Raw genomic sequence first — 13,151 nt, forward strand, 5'->3', positions numbered from 1 at the left:
TGCAGCATACACGCACAAATATCATATGTGCATATATATGCATACACATAAATATATATAAAAATATATAGCCATATATTTATGGCTCTGTGTGTGCATATATATCTATATCTATCTGGAGCCATAAACACTTGTAGCCTGGATTAGGGCTCACAGAGATCCCGGTCACTGGAGACCTGGGTGTTTTTAAGGTTTAGGCATCTTTGTTAGTTCTTCCCAACTTTTTTAGTCATGGATGCAGCTGGGGGAAAGGTGGCCACAGCCCCAGGCTTGAGGGGCCCCGCTGACCCCCAGACCTGCCTTTTCATTGCCAAGGTGATGCTGGGGGGGGTTTAGCTGCTCAGCAAAGAGGAGAATTAAAAGCATAATTAATGTAGGGATTTACTTATTTAAGGAAAGGAGAAAGGGAAGAGTGAAAAATAAAGTTAATCAAAAGAAGATGCAAAGAAGGGCTCCAGTGCCCCCCCTTCCCTCCCAGCAGGGGGAAGAGGAGGCTGGGGGGCGATGGGGAGGTCACTGGTACCGACGGCAGCCCGGATGGAGGGATGATAAAATAGGATGGGGAGCACAAAAGCAGGAGCACACGCTCCATCTCTCCCAGCAGCTGCTTTCATCTGCTGCCAGTGGCGGGAGGTGCAGGCGGCAGAAATTCAAATGTAGAGGGTGGAAAGAAAAATATCATTTTTCAATAGCAAGGGATGCTTTTTCTTAAACATTGGGATGGTTCCTGCTGTGGCTGCAAGAGCCCCGATTCCCAAGGGGTCCCTTGTTCTTTTTGACTTAACCATGCATTTTGGTTTTACTTTTTTTTTTTTTTAAATGTAGAAATACCTGCCTGAATATTTTGTTCCCTTGTTGAGTATTTCAGTGTTTGGATAATTTGCTGCTGATGTAGTAGTACAGTTGACTTAGTGATTTGCAAGAGGCTGTTGATGCTATTTTTTCCTCTTCTTTTTCAATGGAGCACGTGCTTTCCATCTTTGCCGAGCCACAGTACATCTCCATTTATTCTGCCTTACTAAAGAAATTACCTGCAGGCTCCTTTGCTTTCAGCCAGACTGCAGATGCAGACCCTTCTCCTGCCCCCGGCAGCAACCCTTGGAAGTCCTGCCTAATAGCCCTGACTTAATTAGGCAGGGTTTTTAATTGCTTAGGAAATCCCAGCCCCTTTAATCTTGGTAATGAAGGCTGGAGCTTTGCATCACCTGGACCGCGGGGCTCAAAGGCTTCTTTCCGCTTTCCCACCATCCTAACAAGCGATTTCCAATGTGGGGTAAAAGCAATTGCCTGGGAAAAAAAACCCCACCAAACCCTTGGAGATGGGAATGTGTTTGAACCTGAAAAATCAACCGTGCTGTATTTATTTCTTCTATTCCCTAGGCTGGGAAGGCAGAAACCTAGCTCCCTCTCCCAGATGATAAGTTAAACCTGGCTCTGAATGGGTTTTGGAGGGATTTGCTCAAGCTGAAGCTCTCAGTGCAAGGCGGGGGGGAGCTTGGGGGGGGTCCCAGCGTGGGGGGGAATGGCTGGGAGATGGGGCACAGCATCCTCAAGGATGCTGGGTGACCTGGTCCCCATCAATTCTCCCATCCTGATTGCTGCAGCAGATTGCTTTTCTGCAAATTCAGTTCATGGTTTCCCTTCTTCCCACCGTTCCAACTCAGCCGCGGTTGCACCGCTGAGCTCTGCTGAGATATTTGGCCATGCATCTCCATCCTGACCTGCAGGACTTTCCTACCCTCAGCACCCTCCGTGGGCTCAGCCCGTCCCTTCCAAGCTACGGTTTTGCCGCTCGCTGGCGGCAAAAGGCTCGTGGGGTCACTGGGGGTGCCAGCGCCGTGCTTGCCCCAGCTCTGCCGCTCAGCCCTGCCTGCTGAAACCACGGCTCCAAGGAAAAGATCAGCAGTTCTGAAAGCGTTCAGCTGGAGACAAAGCAAACAGGGCGGGGATATATATCATATATAGAGAATATAGAATAATTATAGAATTTATATTATATATTATTATATATACTATATTGTATATAGTATACATTGTATATTATATATTGTGTATATATTGTATATATATTATATAGATCTTATATACTATATAGAACACAATTATACAATAATATAAAACAATTATTCTATATAATATAATGTAGAATATATATTCTATATAATAACACACATATAAAGATATATTTAAAAAGCAGCTATTAGTAAGATGGGGTTAATGAGCTGACCTCCAGCCTCAATGGGGTATATTCCCTGCCAGGAGCAGCATTTCAACCCAGGGAGGCATCAGCAAGGGGGTCTGTGGACAAAAATACTTACAAAAAAGAACTTCAAAGGGAGGTTTTATATTTTTAAAAAGAATGCTATTTTCCATTGGCTGGGTCTGCTAGCTGACCTTTTCACTGGAAATTGCGTAATGTGAGGTTCAGGGAGTGAAACAAGCCTTTATTTTTTTCACCTCTATATTACTCCTGCCTCCTACTCTACCCTGTTTTTTCAGAGCCGGCTTTGCTCAGCTGAGGAAAGCCCAGGGAAAGAGCGGTCATTGATCGATTTAATTGATTTTCATGAAAACTGGTTTTCTGCAGGTTTCCGACCCTCGGTTAATCATGTTATACTCCTATTTCTGTGCTCTCCCCATCTTCTTATTCGGGGCTTTGAGTGTGGGAATACAGCCAAGGGGATCTGAGGTTATTTTGGGGCAGATAATTAAATATTTAAATCCCAGCCAGCAGTCCTAAGGGATTGATTTCAGACCAGGAAACACAGATTCCTGGCTGGTTTTCTGCTATACCAGCCCAATGGTATAGCATCCATCCATATGGCAGATGGTATAACATCTCCGTGTTCGTCCCGGGTCTGCATCTCATTTCCACGGGGCACCCAGGGCATCCCTACAGCTCTGGGTGTCATCGCCCATTTATTGGGCTTTGCTTTATTTACAGGCTCTTTTTTCCCAAACCCAAAGGCTCCTGAGAAAATGGGAAAGAGCCGGCTCTGCAGCCGCGGGAGCCAGCACACCGTCTTTAGGGATGTGATGTCCGGGCTGCCTAAGGATGGGAAGCCGGGCTCCATGTTACGGCGAGGTAAGGGGAGAAGCCAACACCCCCCAAAATCGCCCGGCGTCCTGCCTTGCACCCATGTTTGTACACACAGGCTGGGGTGGGTCATGGAAACTCTGAACATCATGTAAAAAAAAACCCCCAAAACCAAACCCCACCCCTTATTCTGCCTATGGAAAAAGTTATTTGCGGCATTGAAAATGGTCTTTGTGGCAACAGCCCTGATGGAGCTTGAAAGAGAGGAGATGTGGGGCTGGAGAATTTTGAAAAGGGGCCCACAGCTGCCTTAACAAATAGTGTTAGCCGGCCTTTTACCTGTGCCAGAGAAAATATATATATTTGATATATATTTTTATATATATCTGTTGCTGTAGGGAGCGAATTTAAAGGCTGCCATGCCAACAGAGCCTTGCCCACGCGCACCAGGCTGGACCGCATCATTTTCCCAGAGAAATCGGGGCGCTGCATTGCTGTCGGTGCCTCCCTCCCTGCAGGGCTGGGACACGCAGCCTTAAGGGCATCTTAAGGGTAAATTGTCCTCAGGTGGGACCTGCCTTACACTCCCCCCTCCCCAGGAGGTGGAACCCAAACCTGGGGACACCAGAAGCCCCCCCCCCAGTTTCTGCTTGCACAGCAGTGATGTTTGCATTTCTCCCCACTTTGCTCAGGAAGTCTTGAGCACAGAGCAAAGGAGGGACTTTGCTTGCTCCTGCACGCCAAAATACCCTGGATCATCATCAAAGAGGGTTTTTTTTTTGGCCAGTTTTGGAGTCCAGCTCCATTGTCGTAAAAGCAGTGAGTGATTTTATTACTTTTTTCCTTCTTTCTGGCTGCAGCGTGGGGGTAACGTGGCAACGGTGACTTTTCTAGCTGTGCTCTGCTACTGGCTAACAAGATTATTTTTTAAATGGATAAGCATGTAGTTATTAATGCTCCTATTTGCCTTCCCGTCCCTGAGGGTTTGGTGTATGCTGATGTGCCCTTGCCAGGTTTTTCTCTGCAGTAGATGAGCTGCACGTGTGCTCTTCTCTCATAGCAAAGTCACAAATAAGGGTAGAATTAAAAAACTCACCTATATATAATAAGATGTGATTAACCTGTAACCATTGGCAGTGCTAAATGGTATTCACTATCCATGCAGGGGTAAAAGCTGTCTCTTACATCCCTATTAAAACATACATTAATATAAACCACTTCTTTAAAAAAAAAAAGAGGAAAACCTTTTTGGAGCTGCCTAAAAACCCTGTGACTTCATCTGTGGGAAGTTCGAGGTCAAAAGCTGCCTGGTAAGTGGAGGTACACCCTAATTCCTTGCACGGGCGAGGGCATCAGCGCTATGTGATGGGTACAGATGTGCTTTCTCACTGCTCAGCCTTCGCGTTCAGATGACGCTTGTTTGTCGTGAGCAATATTTTAGTGGAGAGTTGCACCGTGTTCATCCACGTGTACCCTTAGATCAGCTGCCTCCCTCCAGAGAAAGCAAAGCTTTCTGCCAGAAACTATTTTCTGGCAGAATAATAATCCATATAATAAATATGTGTAGGAAATAAATACATAAATTCACTGCACAGGGGGTGAAAAGTGTCCACATCGCAGCTCCGCCATTCCCCGTGAAACTCCCCCTGAATAAGCCAGCCTGCGGGACCCCCTTTATTTTGGTAAGATTATCAATAGGCTTCTTTTTTTTTAAACTCAAAAATGTGCAAAAATACAGCTGTTCCCGGCCAGATTCTCCCTTTCTGCATCTTCGCATCAGATGGGGGCCCTGGCAAAGGGACCTCTCTTTGGGCTTAACAGAGGTAAAAGGAACGAGGCTCCTCTTACCTTGGCCAGGGTTCCCCCCCCTCTTCTGGGTGAGCAGAAATCCTTGGAAGCTTAAATTCACGTGTCTTTATGTTTTTTCATACATCGAAAGGGGAAAATACACCGAGGAGCCAATATTCCACTGGCACATGGGACTGCAAGGGGAAAGCTGCCGCAGCCCCAGATAATCACCGCAGCTATCAGGGGCTTCAGGGCTGTGGGCTTTTTAAAGAAAACCCCCCTTTTTCCTATTTTCTCCACCCAGCTGTGGCAGTTCTGCTTAATATAAAATGTCAGATGTACCCAAGTCCCATGGACATCAGCTTTTCAAGTACCAACTCAGGAGTATTCCCTAAGCGTTGGTGAAAATAAAGCCTGTTTTGAGGCTGGGGGATGATATAATTTCTATTTAATGAAGCAGGCAAGGGTGCGTGGGAAGAGGCTGAGCTCAGGGGAGCTGCTGGCGGGCTGGGGTGAATGCGATGCTGGGGAGGCATGTGCTGGCACAGGGCCACCGCGAATAGCTCTGACATAACGGCTCTTAAAATAATAATAATAATAATTTCCATGTTTTTCTTTCTATGATGTACCTCTCTAGCAGAACCCCCCGACAAAACCATTGGACCTCTGCAAAGAGAGCGCATCTGTGTTTCATTTTATAGCTGAAGAATAGTAATTAAGATGCTTTTGCAGAGCCAGGGCTTGGAAAACTAAAAATAAAAGCCATATAGGCACAATACCAGACCTCCGAGCACCATAAACTTGCCTTTCCCCCCCGTTTTCACCCTCCCAGACCCATCAGACCCCTGAGCATGGCTCATTTTGGAGCGAAGCCCCCCATCGTTTCGGGGAGCGGAGCAGCAGGTCCGGGGTGTGCTGTGGAGGCAGGAATAAATAGTGGGCTGAAAGGGGATGGTGCGGAGAAGGGGGATTTTTGGCTAAATCCAGAGGAGCCATGCAAACGCTGTCCTACGTGGAGGGGAAAGCATCCCTGCGGGTATCAAGGGGAGGTTTTCCAAAGCCTGAAAAATTGGGGGTATCATGCAAAGCATCAGGGCTGCCTCTTTTCTTGCAGCAAAGTGTGTACAAACCGTGGTCCCCAGGCCTGAAATGACTTTTCTCCCCACTTTCTCACATTTGAGCTGTGACTATTGCAGGAAAAAAAAAAAAAAGAAAAAGCTGTTTTCTGGCTCTCCACCACCCCGGGGTGCTTCTGGCCCCATGCAAATGAAAAATTAATTTTCCCCAGCTCGAGCTGAAAGCACTGAAAGAGGAGATGGAGCTCAATGAGATTCACTCGAAAGCACTCGCTGGCTGGCAGGAGTTGTGCCGCAATGATAACTCGGCCGAGGGGATGAGTGAGGCCCCGGGGGACTGGGAAATGCTCAGTAGCTAGCTTGAATAGGCAAAAAAAATTATAGATTTGGGTTTTACACGCCAGTAAGCTTAATTTTAGCAGGAGCATGATTAAAAATTAATAAGGTAGTCAATGTGTAGAGAGGGATAGGCGCATCTGGAGGGATGCTGGGCAAGGCTAACCCAGTTTGTGTTGGGCCTCGACGGGAAAAATATTGCCTGAAATAAAGGAAAAGGCTAGGGATGACAAGATAGTGGGCAAGGATGGATGTCTCCCACCAACCAGCCCCATGGCGTGGGTGCGTATTTTGGCAGGGACAGCTCGTCTCCCGCACGGAGCCCCAGAGACGAGGCGATGCTGGTGGGATGTGGGCGATGCTGCCATTAGCATCGTGCCCCCCCGGGCGGTAGGTGGTCCGAGCCGCGGCGGCTCGCAGGCACGGAAAGGCTTTAACAGCCGTCTGGGTCCCGAGGATACGGCATATATATTTCTTTTGGATGCCACAGCGATCAGGCGGCTTTAAGCCTCTATGTAGGCACTGTGTTTTTGGGAAGGAGCGGTTAAATAGGTTTCCGCCCATGACAGCGGGGAGCCCCTCACCCAGGCGTCTGGGCTGGCTGGGCAGCTGGCTTATTTAAACTGAGGTGGTGCTGAACGCCTGAACTCCTCTGCGGTCCCGCTGACCCGGAGTTCAACATCTGCCGCGGCTGGGCTCCGTGTTGCATTACAATTGGAAAACAAGGGGGTTTGGGGGTTTATTTTTTGCTTTCCCATCGGCGGGACCCAGCCACGCCGGCGGAGATTTCTCCGCAAACCTTGCAGCGCGGTTCCTAGAAGGAGAGCAACTTTTTCCCTCCTCTTTTCCAAGCCTTCGCCGCTGACAGTAGGGGCTGGAAGCCATCCAAGGCTGTCGGTGTAAATCTCACTGACCTTGTTTCACCATCCCTTAACTTGCAGTTCAGCATCTCCCATCAGCCGAGGCCGGCGTCGATTTCCACTTTCTGGCTCATTTATTCCTTTTTCAGCTTTACGGTTTCGTTTCCCGTGCTTGCTTGTTCATCCCTGGGTGGGCAGGGAGCTGAGATGGGGCTCCTGGCCCCTAAAAACCTCCCGGGTTTGTCCCTGTGAGGTTGCCAAGATGAATATCTTGCAGGAATTTGGAGACGCAGCCGTAATCGAGTGCTCTGCAAGGAGATGTGCTTTAGGGATGAGCCTGAGCCCGGCCCGCGGGAGAAGCGATGCTCGGAGGCGCAGCACGATGCGGTTAGGTGGGATGAGCGGGAGATGCTTCCCATCGGATCGGGCGGGGTGCAGGGCTCTGATCCCAGCAAAGGCTGCCCGGGTGCCATCAGGAGGATCCGTGCCCCGGTAGCGTTTGTGCTCTGTCCCCGTCTTGGTGCAGGGTACGGATCTGTATGGGAATTTGTCACTCTCCGGGGGGTTCTTGCTGTCATCCTTCACGCATTATCCCCACCTTCCTGCGATAACTTGACGTCGCGTTTGCTGGCCAGCTGCTTCCAGGGGTCATTGACTGCACGGGAATGGCCTCATGCCACATGTTTGTGGGATGCTGGCCTCGCCGAGGAAGCAAAGAGGCTGGGAGCCTTTGTAGATGTGGGCTGCAGAGCGGCCGGTGACGGGAAGAGGGTAGGACCTTGCACCACAGGAGTTCACTGCGGTTTCCCATCCTGGCTAGCTTACCCGCTCCGGAGACCCGCCTCTCCCTTCTGGGTCTTGGAAAAGGGCATTGGGAGCCTGAGTCCTCCCGAAAACCCACAGCATCCTGTGCTACTTGCTTCCTAGGTGCTAAATCCATACAAAGAACTTGGTTTTCCGGCTGCGGTGAAGTCTCACCTTCAAAATTGTGATGACGGCAGCGTGTTTGGGGCCTCGTGGGAGAACATTGCCAGGCGCTGCCGTTGTCGCTTGGCTTTGTAATAGCATCCAGCATCTTCGGTATGTTAGCAGAAGCAGTTTGGTGGCAGGCTGTATCAGACGTGCGTATTTGCATTAGTATTTCCCCTGAACAAAGCTGAGTTTGTGCACGGGTGTTGCGGGTGCTTGTGTGCAAGGGACCCAAGGGGTGTGCGAGGCAGATGGGCATGGCTTTGCTTTTGCACTTCTGGAGGAAAAGCCCAGAAGCCTTTAAGTCGTATCCCCGGACCTTTGTGGAGGATTAGGACAGCTAATTGGATTTTATTCAGGGTGCACTGAGAGCTCAGCGTCGTGGCTAGGGAAAGCGCTGGCCTGAATAGGGAGAGGTCAGGGGAGATCAGAGGAGGCTGCGGAGGGGCACGGCAGCTATCTTTGTGTAGGGAAAGGGCTGTAGGAAAGGCGAGAAAATCCAAGTAAATGGCACAAAACCTCCTTGGTGTAAGCAGCTGCAAGAAATATTCAGATTAAACAGGAGCAAAAAGTTTCCAAGATAAGAAAAGCAAGACACAGCAAAAAAAAAAAAAAGTCCCGGGGGCTTGTGGAGGCTCCCTCCATCTTTGGAGGTCTTAAAGCAGGGATTAGGGAGAGATCTGCCAGGAATGATCCTGCCTCGGGCAGCCGGAGACCAGATGATGTGCCTGTCAGCTCCCTGCCTCCGAGAGCAGGGCTTGCGCTTCTCCTCCTCTTCTCCTGGATGAGCGTGGCATCTTTGTGACCCTCCTTGGTGGTCTTCTAGCAGCACTCCTAAAAATCCCCCCCGGGAAAGAGCTGAAATCCTGGAAAAGGGGTGTCTTTCCCCGCTTCGGCCGGGGGCTGCTTTAGAGAGGGAGGGAAAGATGCTCAGGGGGCTTTTCTCCCCCAGGAGCGAGGCTCCCCTTCTGCCACCGGCGCGGCGGCAGTGACTATTTTCTGGTTTAATCTCATGGCGGCTCTGCGTGTCTGAGGGATGAGGTCATGCTCGCTCACCCCCAGCCTGCTGGTGCTTTTGCTTCGGTCCCTCTAGTTTGGGTGGGATTGCAGTCCCTGCAGAGGCTCCGGGTCCCTGCACACTGGGGTTTTGGATGGCTCCCTAACCGCCAAAAGCCGCTGCAGACCTTTGTCCTTCTCTGGGCATGGATGTGTGTTGCACCCGGCATGGGGATAGGCATCGGGTAAAAACCCTGGCTGTGCCCCCCTGCCCGTCTTACCTGTGCCCGGGATGCTAGTCCAGCTCTCCCAGGGCTCCTGCTTTCTTCTTGCAGCTGCTTTTAAAAACACAAACAAAACTAAATGGCTGGAGAAATGCTTTTTTCCTTCTTCTTCTTTCTTCTACATTTTTTTGCCGGTTTTACCGCTTCTTGCCAGAAATCAGCCCATCGTGAGGATGAGGCTGGTAGTTACTCAGTCCGAGTGCAGGGGCAGCTGTTTCATAGCCTTTAGGATTAACAAACAGAAGCTTTACACCTCTGGGAGGAAGAAACGTGGTGACTGATGGCTGGAAATACAGCCCTTGCTTCTTGCTCCGGTAGATCCTGAGCTCCTGGCTCCTCAACTCATGGTATTATGGGTAGAAAAGCCAGTCTAGGTAATTGGTGGAGATTGCTATGATTTTATTAGACCTAATGCCCTCCCCTCCAGGAGGTTTGCATGGCTGAGCAAAACAACCAGTGCCCATAAAGACACAAAAAATAGACCTAATTAAGTATTTTTTATTTTTTTTTTAAGAAATACTTCCAGCCTGGTGTGGAGGTTTCCCCAGCCCTCAAATTCAAGATTAATTGCACTTAGGGGCCAATAGCCACATCTACTACCAGTGGGGACACACACACCACCCTGCGCGGAGGTTTGGGGCACACTGCCTGCGCCCCGGCTCTGAGTGGTACCCGGCTGGGATGGGCAGAGCTTGGGTACCGCCACATGAAAATCAGGCTTTGGGAATACGCGCTGGAGTCTCCCAGAGGGAAAACAATCTGATTTGGGGTTTTAAAAGCAGCAGCTGTTGCCAGCTTTCTTCGCTGGAAGCTGGAAAGAAAAATTGCTCCTCCCCGGACCTAGAGGTCACTTAGTAAATGGGAAAGTCCCCGAAAAGATGTCACTGGCAAATCTCAGGGCTGAAGAGAGGAGGGCCCATTGAATCAGAAAGCAGAATTACAGTGTATTATCGGTGGAGGAAGCGGGGGCTCGAGACAAACTAGCACTCGAGGAGGGGAAAACAGGAAAAGGCTCCATTTGAACTCAAAAATGGAAAGGAAAAGGTTAAGCCTAAAGTCAAGGAGAAGGGTCAGGCAGAGTTATAGGCCAGGAGGGGAAAGGCGAAGTGAGGAGACAAAGAGGAGAATAGAGGGGCCAAAGCAAAGGGGAAGGACAGGAGGGAAAGGACAAACGGGGAAGGAAAGAAAAGGACAAAACGGGGGGCAGAGGGGCCGGGGGTCACTGCAGGTCTTGTTCTCTTCAGCTGCAGCTGAAATGGGGTGTTGTGGGGCTTTTGAGGGGGCAAAAGTGAGCGCGTTGATGGGGAAAAGGAGCTGGGGTGTCCAGGTACCCACCCTGCTGCCTTGGCCAAGTCCCCTCTGGGGTGTGAGGGACCCCCGGGGTCTCCTCTGCATGGCTTCTGCCCCGCTTGCGGCGATGCTACAACACAGTTGCTGTCTCTCCCCTCCATTATTAATTTATTATCAAAAGATTAAATTGTTGCAGGTCTCGCTTTGGCCTTCCCAGCAAGAAATACCCCATAGTTGCCTTGTTTTTCCACTCTTCCCATCCTCTCTTTATGCTGGGAACTGGGAGGAAGAAAGCTGGAAAGAACAACAACTTTTTCTTTTTAAATGATGGGGTATTGGTAGAGAGAACACGAACATCCACTTGTAGTGGTTGATCATTCTAATATTTCAGGCAGGTAAGACCAACGGGTAGGGCCGATGCCACTGTGAGGGTGACAAATTAACATCTCAGCATCTGGGAGCTCAAGAGATCCCCTTTGGGGTCATCTTCTCACCACGCACAGCAAGTTATAGGATCGGTACCCAAACCCATTTCTTTATGGACCTTCAGAAGGTCCACATGTGGAGGGAGTTGCATGTCGGTTCACGGCCATCGTTGTTCGGCCAGATTTATGCTGCCAAAGCCAACGGTTTGGTAACGTAGGGGAAGTGTTAATGGTCTAGAGGGACTGGATGAGTTCATGGATCTTGTGGATGAAGCAATAGTTTCTGCCTCTGCAAAAAAGTAATTAAATGATGTTTTGCGGAGCTGCTCTTCACAAGTAAAGTATGCTCTTTATTACGTGTTTCATCATAAATCTAGTCATAATGAGGGCTTGTTCCAGCTTTAATGCTCTAACGGGTGCGTATCTGCCTAAATCACCTAAAATGCTTGGAGCACAAATTCTTTTTCTATCTTTCATGCAAAGAATTTCTTACATATCACTTCTTCTGTTTAATTATGTATTGCACTAAGCAACAGAAGCATGCAAAGACTTAGACCAGGACATAAAGTCTGTTTTTCCCACTTGAAATTCTCTTTCCCTAGTTGAAGTAAGCTTGTTCATCTCTTTTTCTGGAGGCATCTTGTGGCTTTGCCTACAGGGTTTTTTTGGTTGGCTCTTGATCACCGAGACCTCAGCCTCCTCTCCTCTCCTCTCTCCAAAACCCAACCCAATCACCCAGCTAGAAAGCAAAGCTCTTCACCCTCATGTACAGCTCTGGAGTGATGCTTTGGCAGCATCTGTTCTGCGTTAACATGACCGGAGAGCACTGAAGTACCGCTTCCCTCAGTGCTGCACCAGAAACAGCTGCAGCAGGACCATCTCCGAGGGGTTGCCCGTCCCCACGTGTGGATTCTTCCAGCACCCAAGCAGCCTCACCATCCACCCACGTCCGCAGCGGAGGTAAGCAGGGCTTTTCCACAGGTGGCTTTTCTCCAACGGTGGTCCTTTCCTGCTGCTCCCGGCATCGCCGGGCTGGGAGCAAAGCTCCAACCGAGGTCCTACCAAGGAGATCCAAAATAATAATCCTAACGGTCGAGCTGATGTGAAGGTTGCAGCCTGGCACGGTGTTTTCCCTGCTCGCCTTTCCCATTGCGCCCTGGCTCCTGCGGCGGCTTAGACGACAAGGTCTTCAAGGCAGGGATTACCTTTTAGGACAGGCTTTGGGTTGCTCAGAGTAACCTGAACTGCCCCTGAGGCCCCAGGTAAGTACAATCCACGCACAACCAGCACAACTGGTATTACCGGTGCTGCAGCACAGCCCCCTCCCTGGAACCGGCCTTAAGAGTCCTGTCCAGAATATGATTCAGAAGCAAAAAAAACCCAAAAAACCAACATAGCTGGACCCAGCAAAATGCAAACGGTCCCAGAAGGTGTGTTCCTCTGCGTTGATGGAGGTCAGGTTTGGGCAAGAGCTGACGAGAGGCCCTACTCTAGAGGGTTCTGGTGGCCGCTCGTCCTCTGCCCTGCGCTTCAAGCATTCGCGCCGTTGGGCGTCTTCCACAATGACAAGAAGCGTTGAGGGAAGCCCCTTTCTTGTGGCGTTGGGTTTGTTGATATTCTGTTTATTTTTCTGAGGGGACAACCTAATTTTTTTGCCCCTTGTAAGGGCGGTAGGGAGGAGCCCGATGAAGCGCAGGGTGTACCGAACTGCGCGGTCCCGGCCGCAGAGCTTCGGCGATGGATGCCCGTTGGAAAACCCAAGCGGTGGGCGGCCTTGGAGAACCGGCAACCCGGCACCCAGAAATGAGGTGCCGCTCGCCTGCGAGCGCCTTCTCTCCATCGTATCTCTTCCTAAAAACTGAAGGAAGGAGTAAAAAAAAAAGAAAGAAATAATCACCCCAGCTGGTTCTAACCGGGATGTTTACCTACACCCCACGAGGCGGCAGCGGTTGAAGCGCTGGGAGACGATTCGGCTTTCCTTAAGGAGTTCCTCTGGGCTGGGGTCCCGCTCCAGCGTGGGGCCAGGGGTGGGTTTTGGGGAGAACCCCAAGGCAGAGAGAGAAGGGGTAGAGCCCGGAGGGGCGGGGGGG

The 13,151-nt window shown here is 50.1% G+C and overlaps 1 protein-coding gene across 1 annotated transcript in view; it reads left to right on the top strand.

The window, feature by feature from the left end:
- The first annotated feature begins 12,746 nt into the window (after positions 1–12,746).
- Positions 12,747–13,151, top strand: part of ADAMTS14 (ADAM metallopeptidase with thrombospondin type 1 motif, 14) — a 35,693-nt gene continuing 35,288 nt past the window's right edge. Inside the window, exon 1 of the mRNA XM_010580004.1 lies at positions 12,747–12,825. Coding sequence (XP_010578306.1) covers positions 12,747–12,825 — 79 coding nt within the window. The remainder of the gene's footprint in view (positions 12,826–13,151) is intronic.

The sequence above is a fragment of the Haliaeetus leucocephalus genome, unplaced genomic scaffold (assembly GCF_000737465.1).
Source record: "Haliaeetus leucocephalus isolate CR32 unplaced genomic scaffold, Haliaeetus_leucocephalus-4.0 Scaffold687, whole genome shotgun sequence".
NCBI classification, from domain to species: Eukaryota; Metazoa; Chordata; class Aves; order Accipitriformes; family Accipitridae; genus Haliaeetus; species Haliaeetus leucocephalus.